Source organism: Manis javanica, chromosome 5 (genome assembly GCF_040802235.1).
Source record: "Manis javanica isolate MJ-LG chromosome 5, MJ_LKY, whole genome shotgun sequence".
Lineage (NCBI taxonomy): Eukaryota > Metazoa > Chordata > Mammalia > Pholidota > Manidae > Manis > Manis javanica.
The window spans coordinates 162,071,330-162,089,579 of NC_133160.1; the positions used below are offsets into that span (position 1 = coordinate 162,071,330).

General features: G+C 42.2%; 1 protein-coding gene across 14 annotated transcripts in view; it reads left to right on the forward strand.

The window, feature by feature from the left end:
* LDB2 (LIM domain binding 2) overlaps positions 1-18,250 on the forward strand; it is a 354,862-nt gene that overhangs the window by 276,348 nt on the left and 60,264 nt on the right. For all 14 annotated transcript variants that reach the window (XM_017678768.3, XM_017678771.3, XM_017678773.3 and 11 more), the window contains exons 3-5: positions 1,591-1,763; positions 8,505-8,627; positions 11,278-11,361. In XM_017678768.3, the coding sequence (XP_017534257.1) occupies positions 1,591-1,763; positions 8,505-8,627; positions 11,278-11,361 (380 nt within the window). The remainder of the gene's footprint in view (positions 1-1,590; positions 1,764-8,504; positions 8,628-11,277; positions 11,362-18,250) is intronic.

An 18,250-nucleotide genomic window follows, 5' to 3' on the forward strand; every position in this document is an offset into this window, starting at 1 on the left:
ATGGTTTGCATTTGTTTTCCACAGCATAGATCCCAAAATGTTAAATTACTAGAGCCGTTTTATGATGGCTTTAAGTTAGAATATTGAAATGCATTAAATTAATTTTATCTGTTTAGCAAAGTACAATAAGGTTTTTACATTAACAAAGTTTTCTTAATAATATCAGTATGCATATGTTTAAGGACGTGGTGAACTCAAATTGCTCTTATTTGAATTTTATATTTAGTAAATAAGCATGCACAGTTGGGATTAGGCAGTATTTAAGAAATGTATGTATAAGGATTATTTAGGATGGAATTGGCAAAGATCCTAGAATATCAAGCACACACTTGTTGACTGATTTTACTGCAGTAAATATGAAGCAATAACAACTGTATAAATTATTCAGAGGCAAGTCAACCACATCAGGATTCTTTAGAGATCCCTTCAGAAAACAGTTTGGCAGCATATTCTTTTCACAGCTTTTTTTTTTTCCTAATTCCATGTACAAAAGAGATAGCCATCCATACGAAATATATTAACAAGGATTCTTTTAAAATGAAATAAAACATTTTAAAACATTCAAATAAAGATTGCATGATCTTTCCTACCTAAAGTCTCTGGTAATTTATCTTAAATATTATTTTTGTCTTTTAGTAGGTATTACATAGTGAATATAAGAGATTTATTAAAAACCTTGAATCACTTGAGAGTTCTTTGGTACTTTGCCTCAAAATCTGCACATAGGCAAAATTCCTGATATTATGAGTTCGGATTTTCAGTGTAAGAGGATTTAAAATCTCTGCTAAAGCAAGGGCTTGTTAGCTGTTTCCAAGCCTCATATATCAGAGAGACCCAGCTACTTAGCAATCACTCAAACTGAAATGGGACAGGACAGGACACGTGGAATGAAAAAGACCAATTTAGACCAAAGTGGAAGGTATCAACGTCTTTTAAAATTCAACTTTTATTCTAGAAAGATATCTTATCCAGCTCCAGAAGCAGTTAGGTTAATCAGCATTTACATAGGTATGGATTTCTTCGTATAAGCAGATATGGATCACCTTTAAAAGATTTCCATTCATTAAAGCAGTTTAAGACAGTGTTTGAAAGAGCCAGTTTCCCCGTGCTTGCAGATTTGGAGTTAGAGACTCCAATTATCTACATCACATTATTAAAATTTATATTATATGACTATTACTGTTAATAAAACATGATTGGAAAACTGGCCTGTAAATAATCCATTAAAAAATCCAAGTCAACTGAATGTGTTTTGTTTTTTGAAAATCTGTTCACGTATGCATATGAGGTCCAAAGTGGCCAGTGCCTTTGTCCCTATTATTTTTAAAATATGAATTCTTATATTATTAACTTTCAATGGACACAAAATCTGGAGAGATGACTGTATTAATTTTTCCTGACTAGTTGGGGGGCTTACTTTATTAACTGTAACCTAGAAGGGTCATGGCTGTTTATAAAGAGAAATTTGCCTTCTGGTGTGGTTTCTTGAGATAATTTGTATTCAGTTGGAGGTCTGATGATGGTGTTGGGTCTGTGGGAAACATTGGTTAATTTTTGTTAATGGTTTGTTTCTCTGTGTTTCTCTCCCAGCTATCGGCAGGACCCTCATCCCCCGTTACTTTAGCACTGTGTTTGAAGGAGGGGTGACCGACCTGTATTACATTCTCAAACACTCGAAAGAATCATACCACAACTCGTCCATCACAGTGGACTGTGACCAGTGTGCCATGGTCACCCAGCACGGGAAGCCCATGTTTACCAAGGTACAGGCACATTCAGCAGCACGGCTCGCTCTTCTCTGGGGGTACTGAAGGATAATAATTACTGTTTTCTTCTGGAACTTGATAAATTCTCACAGACGCTTTCAGCACTGTGAAATACTCTTTTCTGTTTGTGACATGGCTACCCTCTTGGTGAACACTGTTCTAACGTGTGCATGTATGCGGAGCACGTGACAGTCAAATAGGATAGAGCCTCAAAACTACGAGGAAGAGCTTTTTGGTTGCCTAGTCCTCTCAGGCTACTGCATTAGGACTTTAGTTTTTATACAAAGGTCCTCTACAGCTAAAACAATATTCTCCTATTGTTGGGTGGTCACGATTTGTGTTTTGTTACTAAAATAATTTAAAGCTAAATTCAAATGTTAACAAGTCAGGGAGCAATCAGCTAGTCACAACTTAATTAGGTTGAATCTTAAGGAACATAAGAACGTAAAAGCATGCATGAAATTAAGGAGTTCAAAGGTTTAAAGGTTGTTTCCCCAAATTCTAAGTCCTGTGATTGGTCACAGTCAGCAAGGGAGCACAGTAGAGCCAAAAATTGATTGTGAAAGAAAAATGAGAAACACGGGAGAGGGGGCAGCTGGAAAGTCAGGTCTCACCATATTTGAGGCAGAATTCAAAGCCCTGTAAAGGAAGTAGAATGAAAAAGAGAAGAGATAGGGATCAACTGCATCTTCCATACACTCTGCCCCTATGATCCTTCTATCTGCAGACAACTGACATATGGACTGTTCCCTCCGGGCAAAAACCTTTTGGAAGATTGTAATCCCTTTATGTCTTCTCCCAAGTAGAAAAATTAATAAGATCAAATATTTAGTCAAAGAATGTGACAAACAGAAGTTTATTTTAATGAACAATACAGTTCATCGCCTTTTGACTAAGACTATGTGAAACGAATTTGTAGTATTAATGCTTGTAGCTATCTTTTAGTTGAAAACACAAATGACGATCTTCTCTTTATGGTTAAGAGAAGTTGAATCACCAGGGTTAATTGCAAAAGCCCCAATTATGAAAGTGAAGATGTGTTTGTTAGTTGTGCACAGTTTTGCTGAAAAAACAGAAATTCTATATTCATTATTTAAAGTATTCTTTGATCTTTATTTGGTGCAATTTAATCCTTCCCATGTCCATGTCTGTGTGAAAAACCAAAGGCAAAGGAAATGGTTATAAAATGCAAAAGCAAATCTTTGAATACCATTGACTTTTTGATATCTTTATTTTGTCAATAGATGGTTTAAATCTGGAAAAGTTGGGCAGAAAGGAAAGTTGTCAATCAGGGACAAAGAAGATTCCACTGTATACAGAAGCCCATGCTGGAAAGAGAGTTTTGCTATATGGAAGGGAATGATCACCTGGGTGATGGTTTAGTCTCTCCACATCTCACTTCATTTTGGAGACAAAACCTTTATATAATTTTGTAGATCGGATGGATAACACAAACTATCTTGAATGTTACAAAATCTGAGCCTGCAGAGAACGCTTTTCTCTGCTGCTTCATTATCATTTTTAAAATACAATTCCTTACACTCTAAGGGGGGGAAATATCCATGATAATTAAATGAAACTTCCCCAAAATGGAGGAATTCCTTCTAAAGCCTGAAGCCAATGAAAATAAAAATGCATTTCGTAGTAGCCCTTTTATATATGTCCTTAATTTCTTCCTTTCTCAGGCCAAAACTTTTTTTATAAATGAGCATAGTCAGGCTCCAAAAATAAGTGCTATACATTTGGGACTGGTTTTAAATGAGAAAGAATCCCTTGCTTCTGATGAGTTGTGAAAGTGCTTCTATTCATTTAAATCAAGAAGTTAAGGTTTTCCTCTCCTGTGTTTTTCTTCATCCTGGAATGCTCCCCTCTCTGATAGCTGAGTGGTTTGTTCAGGCATCTGAGCACCGCCACCAGGAAGCCCTGAGATTCTCCTGAACTCAGCTTTCCGGGCTTTAAGCTTCAGTTGTTTAGATAACCCATCTCAAGTTACTCCATGGCAATACACTTGTCAACCCTTGTAATGAATGTTTCCATAATGTAATGAAAAATACCACTTTCTGGGAAGTGTAGCTTAGCTATGTGGACTTAGTCCAGATGCTAATTACACACATTTATTTTTAGAAAATTCTGAAGGATTCTTTTTTCTTTGGCTTGGTGATAATTATACTACCCAAAGATTTTTTCCAATTTTTCTTTTGTTCTTATATTAATTAAAAACAACTCATCTTCATGTAATAAAATAATATGACTAATATAAAAGTAGGCTAAGGACCTCTTGCTATTATAAAGAAAAACAGTGGGAAGTCAATGCTTTATTTTTAAAGGGGAGCCTGCTATTAGTACATGGCATTACTTAACACTTATGTGCAGGCAGTAACACACTGTTCTACCTAGTCTAATTTAGACTATCAGTAAAATCTAATTCCCCAAAAAGCGTTTGACCCAGTGGTTCTGAGTTGCTTTTATGAAAATTTGGTCAACTGGTGAATCAAAAAATCAGCTGCAGTCCTAATCAACAGCGATATTTAATATTCCTCAGGAGTATGGTGCACATTTTGCAATTTCCTGATCCTAGGAACATTATAGATTATGGATAAATATGTAATTAGAGTTTTAAAACACACATTATGAAGCCTTTTCTGTATTCAGTTTCCAATCAAATTGGAAACAAAGCTTAATAATTAGAAGAGCAATCACCAACGTTTTCAGAATCAAACACCCTTCAGTTATATTTGAGGGTGGGAATACTGGCAGATGCTGAGAGGAACCCCCTCTGGATGGAGCACACTTTGGGTGACTTTTAGGTTTTACAAACTGGAGCAATAATTACACCTGGTATTGTGCACCCTTATATTGCTTCTGCAAATACAGGTTTTTGTTTTTTCTGGTCTCTATTATTTATTATGAAATTATTTACTACTATCAAAAAGTGTAATGGAAGTGCACCAACCCATTTTCCTGTATGACTGCTCATTCATGTCCTTGACAGTTAGTTCATTATTCTTCCCTTGACCTTGTACTCTAGGATTCATACATTTATACTCTTATCCTGACTCTGACCAAATTATGATAATACCAATAATCATATTGCTCTAATATATGTGTATATATGTGTGTGTACATATATATATATATATGCATTTACATATGCAGTGTCTCTAAGTAAAACTCAAAAAGCTGCTTGCAACTGATAATCTAAAATCACTATTCTATGCATGCGTTCCAAACATAAAGACCAAGAAAATTAAATAAATATTCCCACCTAAAAAGCACATTTTATTTCTTGAAAGCTACATGAGAATCATTGTATTATTCAACTACATGGTCAATATTGCTTTACAATTAGTCGAAGAAAGAAAAGGGTTAAAAAGCTACCGGTTAGTTTGAGAAATGTTCTTTTTTAGTTCTCTTGTCCCTGGCCTAGTCTCAAGCTAGCACGTGATCTGCTGAATGCCTGCCAGCCTCTTTCTTGTTGATCCTCCGGAGACCATCTGTGCTGGGGGCATTGATTAGAGTGTGTCTGCTGGGATTACATCTTTTCTGTTGCCATGCCAACTAATCAGCTGATTCTGGTTACCACAGAAACAAAATGTCAGAGCTCACAGTACGGTAACATGAATTCAGCACAACAGAAAATGTTTTCTTAATTGGGGACCCTTTTGATTTTGGATTTCAAGTGAAAGGCAGCTTTTAAAAAAGGCCAACTTTAGATAAAAGCTACATTAATTATATTGATTAAGAGGAATGCAGAGGATTTTTCTGAAAAGAGAAAATACTAGTTCTCTTTTATAAGCTATGCCTGGTTTTTACCATTTCCAAACAAGGAATATATATATATATATTCTTCTTAAGTGCCTCTATTCCATTTGCTGATTGTCGCATGTAAAATAAATCACAAAGCCTTCAGTTTCCTTTAGCAGAGAGGCTGCAAAGGGCTTGGAAGGAGGCTGTGGGTTTAATTACTTGGGGAGACCAGCAGTGACCATATTCCCCTCCATTCTTTCATTCAAAGAAGTCATTAATTTTCCTTAAAGAAAATACTCAGATTCAATTCTAAGGATTCCTGTCTTGCAGTAACATGCCCTGGATAAAGCTGATTCCTTGGTTTTGATTGAGAAAGGAGAAGCCCAAGGCTTGTTGCAATTTTCCCTTTTGTAGGCCCCTGACAGTCTGACTGCAGGAAGGACCCTCAACCGGTGTGCTTTGTCACGGTAAACAAAGAACACAATTTAACTTGACTTTACAGATGCTCCAGTTGAGAAATTCATCAGAAGGACTACATCCATGCCTTTCCATTATGAAATTCTGTTCCAGTAGAAGTCAACCAGAACCTCCATCTACCCTGGGCTTTTGGTTCATAAACACAAAACAAATAGATGAGACAATTTTAAAAAGCGTGACATTTAACTGGGCTAATGTTTGTTTAAACAATCAATAGGCCTCTCTGTTTAAAAAAATAAAAAATAAAAAAGGATTATAGCATCCAAACACCCCATATCATATATTGTCAAGACATTTCACCATCACTGACTGGCTGCAGTTACCTCATCTGTGTGAAAACCTTCCTTGCGGTAGCTTCCGTCATGCTCACACCCCACCGGGAATCGTGTGGTTTAATCTCCAGGCAACTCTTTTGAAAACCTTAATAAATTAATTCCAGCATTGATGATGCTCTGGAGGAGTGGTATAGGGACTCTGAAGTCTTCTGCCATCCCCATTGGTCAACTCGCATAGTGAAGATAACAGGAACCAGGCTCTGAAGACCACGTACCCAAGAAGTTGTGAGGCAGACAAGGTACCCAAATGCTGGGAATCACCCACAGATTCTGCTAACTGGATCGGAGTTAGAGATCTTCACCCAGATTATCAACGATTATCTTATAATGCTTCTGAGACCTTTGACCGAATGGAATCGGCAGACATTAAATTAATAGCATCTTACTAATGTAATGTCCTATAAACACATGTTACTAATTCTTCTGAGCTGATACTGGGACTGTTTAAAGAAAACAGTGCCTAAAATTAGAATGAATAGAAAGCACCTAACCTATAGTGCATAGGACATGGTTGGACCTTAGTCAATGGTGGCCTTTTATATTAAATTCCCAAAGAAAGAAGTGATTACTAATACTTCATACAGGTTGACAGAAATTGCTAATCACCTTCATGGACTATAGTTTTAGAAATAATGATATCCTTTATGGAGCTAATTGTTATTTAAATATTTCTGTTTTTAATTGTGTAGTGTAGTGACTTCCCAAGTTTTGTATGTTTGCTTTTAGCATAAGAAATCTTATTCCAAAAAAGCTTGGTCAGAAGTCCAATGTATTAAAACAGATAGAACTGAAGCTGCTCTGGTTGGACATAGGAAATGAGTATCAGAGTCCCGGTGGAGGCCACGCTTTTCCAGCAGAGCCACTGAGACATCACTCATGAATCCCTGCATCTCAACACGTATGACAACCACTGGTCTAGGGTTGTCTGCTATTTGGTTGCATTTCTTTTATCTTTAGAACTACCATACTGTCCTCCTATGTGCCAGGTAAAATACCAAAACCATCTACATGTGCAATTTCTTCTAATGTATTTTCCCAACAACTCTACCCAAGAATATTATCATCCTTGTTTTACAGATAAAGAAACTGGAATTTAGGGAATTTGTTTTTTCCAAAGACCCAAAATAAGTGAAAAGGAACGCCAAGTTAGAATCTAGTCCTTGCAGATGCCAGCTCCCCCATCCACTATTGTGTACTTCTCAAAGGCAAGCCGGACTGAATAATGAGTTGTAATTATTTAAACTGGACCTAAGCTCCCACCATTTCCAATCTTACAGTTTATATAGGATCAGTGATGTGTGATTGCCTAGCATTTTCTCCCATTTGAAAGTCATTAATGGTGAAAAGAAAGGTAAATGAAACAGGAACTATGTGTTAAAAATTATCTGAATATAAAAAGAAGATAAAAATGCTAGCCTGTCACTTATCCCTCTATCAAGGAAGAGAGCCTCAGAAATTCTATGGTGTTTCATTAATAATATACATTTTTCTTAGAAAGATAAGTTAGCCCCACCCCCACCCCCCGCAAAGGCTGGCTCTTTATGCAGGTGGACTTTGTCATCGCTAATATGATGTAACTCCTGCAAACACTCTAAACATGCTTCTAGTTTCCACATGTCAGTAACTGATACCCACAGTCTTGAGTTAAGCATTGTCTTCTGGAATTTCTCTTTGAAAATGAAAACTTCCTCTGGTTGGGTAACTTTGTAGTGACTCACACTTAGCGTGATTAATTTTACTAGACACTGTCTCCCAGACGTTAATAGCTTGAGTTGGATGAGTTCTCGAGCATCTACGGTAGAAGGATGATGAAAGTGGAGAAAAAAGGAAATGAGAAAGGACCTTTTGTGTGGGATCTATCCTGTGTGCCAGGAGTTTTTGGCATAATATCATCTCCCCATATTTACATATGAAGAAACACAGGTTCACAGAGTTTCCATAGTAACTAGTCAGGCTAGTGGCTAGTACTCAGCTGTGCTGTGCTGTGGTGTGGACCTGCTGATGCCAGAGCTTATCTTTGTCTCAGTGTGCCGTGGATAAACCACCTGTATTCCGTCTTTGTCAAGATCCGATGCTGCCCAGAATAGTGAGAGATACCATGCTGAGTGGCTGATGTGTGAGTTACAAAAATGTGGCACCAGCAAAGTGCCTAAATGAGTGTGTTCTTTGTCACTTTCAGGTATGTACAGAAGGCAGACTGATCTTGGAGTTCACCTTTGATGATCTCATGAGAATAAAAACATGGCACTTTACCATTAGACAATACAGAGAGTTAGTTCCAAGAAGCATTCTAGCCATGCATGTAAGTAATTTCATTTTGATTTTACTTTCTTTCCTTGTATCCCTTCACTTTTCTCAAGGAGGAAAAGCCCTGCTCTCTCCCTGAGAAAACTCCAGTCATCACCACCTTTTATGTTAGTTAACTCTAAATTTTGGTTTTTCTCCTTCAACCATTTGAATCCACAAGCCCTTTTTCCCTCCTTTGTTTCTGAACTTGGTGCATTGTGAAACTTCTTCTTTTCTTTTTTTTTTTGATACTTTATTATTTTAAACTCCAAATTGAGGTTACCTCAATAAACAGTTGTACTTCTCTTAAATTCCATTCAGTTATTATCAAGCACTTCTCTGCCTGGGCTCATAAACCTGTTATGTATAACTGGGGGAAAAAAGAAAACAAGAAGTAAGAAAAACAGTTTCCAGTTTTGATTAGAACCATCTGACAAGAGGTGGGGCTCGTGCACCTCAGCTCCATGTCAACGCTCTTCCTGACCACTGCGCGTGTTGGAATGAAGTGGAATATTTGGGTTCCCTTGGGTTCCATTGGTCATAAACCACATCAGATTTATTGACCACCAACTAGGTGCAGGGGTAGATTTGATGCCAATCTAGAGATATGTTTTAAAGGTAAGATTTGGCAGGAATTAGTTGCATGCAGTCCCTTAAGAAGGACTCAAAAGGCACTAACTTAAAAAAGTCCCTCTTCCTTAATGCACGATGCAGCAATTTCTCTGAGAAAGCTTTGGAGTGAAATCAGACTCAGTGAACCTGACCTTTAATATCCTGTACAATCAAAAGAGAATATAGTAACAGTAACTAACATTTATGGGGTGTTGGCTATGCCAGGCCTTGTGCTAAGCATTTTGTGTACATTATATTTAATCTTCCCAGTAACTCAGAGTAAGTTATCATCACTTCTATTTTAGAAGTGAGGAAAAATATGGCTCAGAGAGGTTCCATAAGTTGACCGATGATTTTCACCTGAAAGTGGCAAATCAAGATTTCTGCTCAGTTGGTGCTGGCTCCCAAACCCGGGCCAATAAGCCATCTGCCTCCCAGCTCCCCAACTCCAGGCTGACTTCCTGGCCTTGGTCCTCAACCCTCTCCTCCTGACTGCTTAACCCAGTCTCCACCCTTTCGACTGACCTTGTGCTTTCTGCTGGGGCATCGCTATTCACCTGCTCCATTTTTTCTCCCTACTCATGCCCCATCCTTTGCAATTTTCAAAGCCCAGTTCATATTCTCCACTCTCCTTGGAGTAGCCACTCTTGCTATTCTCCAAATAGACTGAGAGGCAGCAGAGGGCAGTGGTCACAAGGCTGTGCTATGGAATGAGACCACGTGGGTTTCTGTCCCTGTTCCTGTGTGACCTTGGCACATGACATGACATCTCTGTTCTTCCAGTCCTTCATCTGTAAAGTGAGTATAGTTATAGAGCCTGCGTCAGAGAGTTGGTTTGAAGGTTAGGAGTTAACGTATGTAAAGGTCATGGAACAGTGCCCGGCACATAGTAGGTCCTCTGCAAGTATTAGCGATTGGTTTTTAGCAACAGCGGCCACACCAGCAACAACGTCCTTCCTTTATTATTATCCTGTCATCTAGCTGCAAAGGGGGCTCCTTGAGGTCAGCCTCAACTGCCTGCCGCACATCTATGGAACCAGCTTTTCCTGGACACAGAAGACATTCAATAAGTACTGGCTGCATGTCCAAAAAGGAGCCCTTTTCCAGAAGGTGATGTGAAAAATGACAAGCTCTGACTCTTTTCTCCTGCATTTTGTTTTTATATTTATATACACAAAGCCAATTGGTTGTATCACTGTGAGGAAAATTAAGTACAGAGAAGAATCAAAGGTTAGTGTAACCCAGATTGTCTCATGAAGGTAGATATGGAGACAAAGGGATATTTACATAAGTCTCTCTCTGCTTGGCACCAATTTGCTTACACCAGCTAAGGAAGAAGGAAAGACCAATAGAAAGAAAGGGTATCAACCAAGAGACTCATCTTACAAAGGAATCCACAAGGAATTTTCTTTTTTTCTGGCCCAAAGGGACTTTTTAATGTGGCCCATTGGAACACGGCATCTGTCTTTTAAATGTGGCTGCTGTTTTGGAAAATGTGTTGCTTACCTTTACAGTCCTGCAGGATGGAAATTGTTGAGGACATCCATTTCTAGATTTAGCTTAATGAGGAGGAGAGTTAGAATTCATATATATATATGAATTCATATGTATATATTTCACTGCAGTTGTAAAGTTTTCAAATATGGTCTTCAGCTCTAAGCTGTTAAAAACACCACTATCACAACAGGAAACGCAGACCAGCCCTAAAGCATGGCTCTGCCAAATCCAGAGGCTCTGCCCTCCCTGGTATTCCAGGAGGGGTCCTGGAGGGGCTTAACGACCCTCCTCCTGAAGACACTAGGCTCTCGTGGAGGAAGAAAAGTCGTTTCTTCGAAGGACCAAAAGCACATATGACTCAGTTTGGTTCTCCCGGGCAACAGATCTTGCCCCATTGTATGCAGTTGTCTTCAAAATGCCAATTAAATTATCTCCAGCAACCTGCCCTGCTCGAAAAATCAACGATGTCAAGATTGCACTTCTTAGCAGCTGCAGCATATCTACGTCTTTCCTTATCTTGCAGGGATAAAATATGTGATTATTTTTTTCTTGTTTAGGCACAAGATCCTCAGGTCCTGGATCAGCTGTCCAAAAACATCACCAGGATGGGGCTAACGAATTTCACCCTCAACTACCTCAGGGTAAGACCAATGGGATGATTATCTTTCCTTGTGTGTCTCAGAAGTATTTTAGAAGCTTATATGTATCTTGAGCCAAAAAGGTAATATAGCACAATATGTATGTCTTGTATTGTGGGGGGTGGGTGTGTGTGGTCATCAGAGGATGGGGTTTACTTAACTAGCTTCAAACCTAGATTTTGTCTTGGCTGAGCTTTCTCTCTGCATTTGTATGACTCTTGGAATTAACTGTTCAAAGACTAGCAGTGTCTGCCTTATAAATTGATTGGGCACTATGCATCTTCTGCTTGTCTCAAGTTTCTAATGTGCTGCTGTTGAGTTCACGGCCTCTGTATCTCCACCCAGGGAGTGGTTACCTCTGGGAAGACTCAATGTGCCCCCCAGGGAGAGTCCCCTGAAGAAATGCAACCCAGTGATGTAACATAAACATTTATTTCTAAAGCTTCTTAGGGACATTCCGTGTAACATGTAACAGATTTTCTGGTTTGGATATAAAGTCGGTTTTTACTTTTAAAAAATTAAATGTTAGGCATAATTTTCTGCCCACCTAATACTTTAGCCTCCTTTGGTGTAACAGAGTAATGTATATCACAGGGGACTGGAGTGTGGAATTGCAGTTGGCATGTGGCAGGCAGAAGATGTGGTTTCCTTCATAAAGCAAGCATTGTCTTCCAGGATCAAGGCAAAGGCACTGGCTTCACTCCCCATCCCCCTGCCTCTGAGTTCCTGAGTTCCTTCATTGTCCTTGAATAGTAGTTCACTTCTCCAAGGTCCCCACCCACCAGAAAGCTTATGCTATTGTTTCTTTATCCTGAAGTGCTGGGCAGGTTTGCATATTTCGTTTTGTATTTGCAGTCCCCTGTGTATAATCATCTTGCATATGCTGAAATGCTGAAATGCTTTAGCTGGACTTTCTCTGTTGTGAATTAAGAGTGATTTGGACAAATGCTTCCAAGTTATGCACTCATTTTAATGTGCCAGGTGCTGGGCTAGACACTAAACTCTCAAAAACAAAAATCATGGTACTTGCCATCACGAAACTCACTCTTGCGAGGTTCTGACCCATAAAGAGAGAATGCGATATACAAAATGTTTAATACTGCGATAGAAGTTTCTAGATGAAAGCATGGGAGTACAAAACAGAATGATCTGAGAAGGATATCAGAGAAGCCTTCATGGAGGAGATGATGCCTGAGTTGAGTGTGAAAGAATGAATAAAGGTAAACCAGAGGAAGGGGCAGAAGGACATTTCCATCAGAGGGAGAAGAAAGAGCGGATTGGGGGATGGAATTCCAGCAAGTCTGATGATGTCGGGACCTGAACTGAGAAGCCAGGAGAGGTGGGTGAGAAAACTGGGAGCCAGGTCTTGGAACAAGCACCTGTCAGCACTCCTGGGACAGGACACTCTGCAAGGACTAAACTTGAGAATGGCAGGGTTCCCCTCCTGGGTACAGGGAGAAGAGCCCTTTTCTATCCAGTCAAATGCCCCAGAGCCAATTCTGGGTGTGGCAAGAGGCGGAGTCAGCCCCAGCCCCTCACCCCAATACCCCACCACCATTTTGGCAGCCCTGAAATAGGTTGCTCTCCACTAAAGAGCCCTGATCTTCCTCTGAAGGAAACCAGAGTCAGCTCAGGAGGGTGGGAAAGCAGTTGAGTGCCCCCCAGCCAGGGTAGCTGGGGTGATGTGTCCCCAAACCTCCAGGCTCTGCATTCAGAACCAGCCCCTTGATGGGGCCGCTGGCCCAGTGAAGAGGGGCAGCAAGGCCTGGGGAAGTGAGGGTCTGTGGCATTGTTCTGTCTACAGGGATTCAGATGGCTGCTCCCTGCTGCCCCGCTGGGCATTTAATCCTGTCAAGACCCATGAACGGGCTGGTTTAAACCATCTGAAGATGCTTCTCCTCAGACAGATAATGAAGTTCCACACTGTGTGTCCTTCGCTGACCCCTTGTAGAAATCCGGGACTTTGAAGTCTGTCCTAAACTTGGCTGCAAAGCCTCTGGTGAGATCTCAGGCAGATTCTTTATTACATCTTTTAGCCCCATTTAACACAGATTAATAAATGCTGAATTTCCTTCCCCATGTCTCCCCAGTTCCTCTCATTGTCATCAGTAAAATGGTGACCTTCACTCTGGGGTCAACAAGGCCTGCCTGGTCCCCATATTCTGCCATTCTCTGCTTATAGCCCCAAAAGGCTGAGGAAATCATATATGCAAAAGGAGAGATTAGCACCAACCTGTCTCCAACAATGATACGGGGAAACCATTCACAGGCTTGGGCAATACAGAAGAGCGTTTCAAAGGCTAGCAGTTAAGTGAGTGCTTGCTGTGTGCTGGTGCCGTGGTGCATGTCCTGACTTAACTAGTCTTCACAGTGGCCCCAGTGCCCTGGTGCCATCCCTGTATGAGAGCTGGCACAGAGAGTGTGAGCAAGTGAAGTCAGCCACCCAGCTTTACACCACCGAGGCACAGAACGGGACTGGAGCTCAGGCATTCTGGTTCTAGAGTCATGGGCTTCGTGCAAAACTCTGCTGCCTTTCTAGTAAGAACATAGAATGATGACATGAGTGAGAACTGGATCAGTCTTTCCTGCCCTGGTGGGGTAGTCAGCCTCTGTCGCTGGGTCCCAGTCCATTTTGTCAAAAGTAACAGCAGCTCCTTGTAGGGTTTAGAGTGAAGATTAAGTGAGACAGTCATGTGCAGGGCTTAGCACAGGGCCTGGAGACAGAAAGTGCCCAGTTAGTGTTTGTCATAACTTACTGAACACCTACTATGTGTCCATCTTTGTTCTTCATACTGAAATGGCTTAGAGCTGGTTCCCTTCTCTCACTTGGGTCCACCTAACAGAGCCCTACTCACTGGTTCGTATATCCTGCTTCAGCAGCTGTTGGCCTTTTCCATTTCCATCCCTTTGTTTGTTCAAGGGCTCGATCACTTATTTCCCTATCTCCTAGCAGGACACTTCCACTGGGCCTGCTCTATCTTCCTGGAAGTGGCCAGGTGCTGAGCCTTTGCTTTGCCCTGAGGTGACCTCCTTACTAAGGTAGCACTCACGGGCAGGCGAGTGAGGCCAAGCCTCCGAAGGCTTGGGTGCACATAGTGTGTGCTCAGCTATAGTTCCAGTGACGTGTGCCCACATGGAGGGATGTGCAAGGCCCACAAGAGCCCAGAGAAGGATCATGGGTCTCAGGAAGGGGGTCAAGAGAGAGGCTATGCCTCCCAGCAAGAGGTCCTTCTTTGGGGCCACTTGGCACATCAGGGCTGGGCAGAATCCCAAACTCAGCACTTCGAAGCAGTGCACACAGGCTTCTGGGATGAGACCTGGCCCAGTGGGTGGTCACTAGGAATAACAAACAAGGTTACTTCTTCAGTTTAGACCTGAGATCTCAAATTTCCCTTATACTCTTATCAAATATTTGTCTAAGACAGCCGAGCAGTCCCAAAGTGCATTGATTCATACAGTTGCTTCAAAACCTGGGGCATCCCCATCTTTTTGAGGACCCAGGCATTTGTCTCAAGCCTCTGAAGGTCATCTGCAGGATTGTTTAAACAGAGTTAATGAGGAGCTCAATAACCATGCCCCATATCAGAAGAAAAGGACAGACAGGTATGTTGGCAAAATTAAATCAGGCCCTTCTAAATCAGTAGAATTTAAGCTTTGGAAAGGAGGGCTAGAGATTCTAAATACTCCAGACATCTGAAATCTCAGTGTGTTGTATCTTTCATGTAACAAAATTATGCAGTACAGAAAGTCAGCAATTACAGTCATCTAGCTTCACCAAAACAAGTTCATTTCTTCCTCTGAAAGTGAGTCACCCTCACGGAGACCTGCAGTTGGGGGATACGCAGAGCTGACTAAGGGACTCCTGCAACTGGAGGAAGGAGCAGAAGATGCGCAGCCGGCCAGCTTTGGAGCTCCAAATGCAGATGTTGGACATGCGCTGCCTGGCAGCACTTGGAGGGGACTCTGGTGATCTGATGCTTTCGCAGTGACAACACAACATCTGTTATCATTTGATATGAGTTGTCAAATTGCCTACCATAGCCTCCTGTCACCTCCCAGTATAGCAAGGTTGGAGGTGCACGTGCTAAAAGGTGTTGGCGGCTGGCTCACTCACTGGTCCCAGTGGGGGAGCAGCAGGAGGTCGCTGTGTGGGGTTGGTGCTGGGATGAGATGCGGCCACACTTCCTCTGGAGGCAGCTTTGGTGACCTCTGGGAGGCCGGGGCTGGCTGACTGAGTGTCCCTGTGGTAGTTACCCAGATTGCGGCTGGAAATGGCCCGCAGAGGGAGGAGGTCATTGTTGCATGGCTGTTAGGCATCCCCAGAAACTGGGCAGTGCATTTTGCAAAGACATGTCCCCCATCCCCTGGGGAGAGAGGTTGTTTCCTAGTGTGGGGTGATGGCACCCCTCCGTCCGTGCATTCTGGTGAGGGCACAGTAGAGAGAAGGAGCTAGGGATTCGGGAGTGTGTCCTTTGCTCTGTTCGCTGGAGAGCAGTCCTGCTGGCCCCCTACCACTGCATAAGAAGATCTAGTCCCCCAGCCACAGTAAGGCAAGTGCAGGGGCAGGGCCGTGGGCCACTCAAGTCACTGAGACCTGGCCTGGGGCCTTGTCAGTTCCCACCAGACCCACTTTGCCCATTTATTCATCACCCATTCCACAAGCATTTCCTAGACACCTCTGTGCCAGGTCTCTGCCTCCTTCAAGTTGGTCGCTGCCCAGTAGGTGAGGAAGCAGACCAAAGCTGGGCGGGGAGAGAAGTGGGTGGCAGGTACTGTGATAAACATAGTAACTAACATTTATTGAGCATTTAGTGTGTGCCAGCTACTCTGCTGTGACCGTTGCAGGGGGTCTTTTTGAAATATGAGACAGGGACTTGTTTTAGTCCTGTTTTGCAGGTGAATAAGCTGGGTCACAGAGAACTGGCTTCCCAAGGTCACAGAGCTGGTAAGTGGCAGAGTTAGGGGTGTGAGCCCACGGTCTGAGTCCAGGCACAAAGGAGGTTGTTGGAGGCTGGGTGTGGGAGACTCCAAAGCTTCCAGGAGAAGATGGCCCTTGAACTGATTCTGAAAGATGAGTAGGTGGTCCCAGGCAGACTAGACAGAGGGCCTGGCCTAAGTGGCAACAGAGAAGAACAGAGAAAGTTGGTGGGTTAGGGAGACTCTAGACAGTTTTACATGGCTGGCATGTGAGTTTTAAATTTGTTTTAGGTACTGATACAAGGTAGGTGCTATGGTCCAGAATGTAGAGCAGCTGAGTGGCGTAGTCCTAGGAAGATTTTTCTTCCAAGAACAGAGCATGGGCGGGGAAAGCACCTCATGCTGGGACCTGCATTTCAGAATCAGATGGACAGGGTATGTATCTGAGGACTGCCACGTGCTAGCTGTGTGACCCTGGACAAGTTAGTTGACCTCTCTGAGCCTCACTTTCCCAGTATCTGGGAAATTGGGCATTATGCCCCCTTCACTGGATTCTGGTGAGGTAAATGTGTGTGGAGGGCCCATCTCTTATTTTCCAAGTGTGCTTTCATAAGGATCAGTAAGGAGAGCTGAGGTGTTCATTGAGTTTCTTCTTCCTAAATTCTGGCCTTTCATTTCATCAGAGTGAAGGCGCTTTCTAGTCCAGGGACAAAAGGGCTGGTGTGGCGTGTTCATAAGAATGCGGGAGGCACATTCCCTTCCCCAAGGACTTGAAGATCCTGTTACGAGTAGGCCTGCTTACCGTTCACACTCCTCCTCAGCTGGGCACGAAGGTCATCCTAGAATTCTTCTCCTTTTCTAATATCCTTGAGGGTGGCCCAGCCTCGCTGGTCTCGGCAGGTGGTTTGCGCTGGCCTGTCTCCAGCTTCTAGTGCTCTAGCTGATGGCTCTGCTGCACCAGGGCTTCTTACCCTGGCAGCCAGGGACCCCCTGATCAGGTCTCTGCTGCTTCCCTGCCTCGTCCCGCATGTCATCTCAGAGCCACGCAAACCACCTACAGTACCCAGGTCTGTCAACTCTGTTGCCCCCGGGCCTTGGCACAGCACGGCTCTCTGCCCAGAACGCTGTTGATGCTTTTCCTCCGTCCAGCTTTCCCAGGCTATCTCCTTCGCATCCTTCAGAACTCGTGAAGCCATCACCTCCTCTGAGAACCTCTCTTGGACCCAGCTGGGGCAGCCGTCCCTCCCCAGGGCTGCTGGAGCTCTGCCCTTGGAAGGCCCTGCGTAAGAACAGTCACTCTGCTCCTCTGCCTGCTGCACTGGGCTCAAAGCAATCTGAAGACAGATCGATTATCTTGATTTCTAGAGCCTCACAAAGTCTAGATCATGATAAGAATCCACTAAATATTTCTTGAATGGATGGTTGGTGGATGGGAGTTTGGTAAATAGAAAACTAGATTTTGAATGACACCAAAAAATAAAAACAGAAACAGAAAAAAAAAAAGTGGAACTCAGATGAATGCACTTGTCTTACAGAATCTAGGGGAAAAAAATGTGTGATTCATTTTCAAAATCACAACCTAGAACTTCACTATGAAACCTAGACAGAAGAGTGGAAGGCACTGAGAAGGTGAAGGGACGTATGGCGTGCGGCCTCCAGATCTCTCCAGTGTGCAAAATTCCCACTCAAATTCTAAGAACTCCTAATGTCATATTTTTACTCTAATACTATCACTTCTACTTGCTCTGAACCAGCATTTAATTTTTATTCTAATTGCCATCATGCTCTTTTCATTGTTCTGGAAATGTGTTCTTTCAAATAATGAGGTTAAATTTCTTAATGGGTGATTATTTTCTCATATCTTTGGCCAGATTTTCCTGATGCTAGGATATATAAACTTCTTTTTTAAGCATTATTTTTAATGCAACTTTAAAACATCTTACTATCCTGTATCCCAGCCAAAAAAAATATTTCC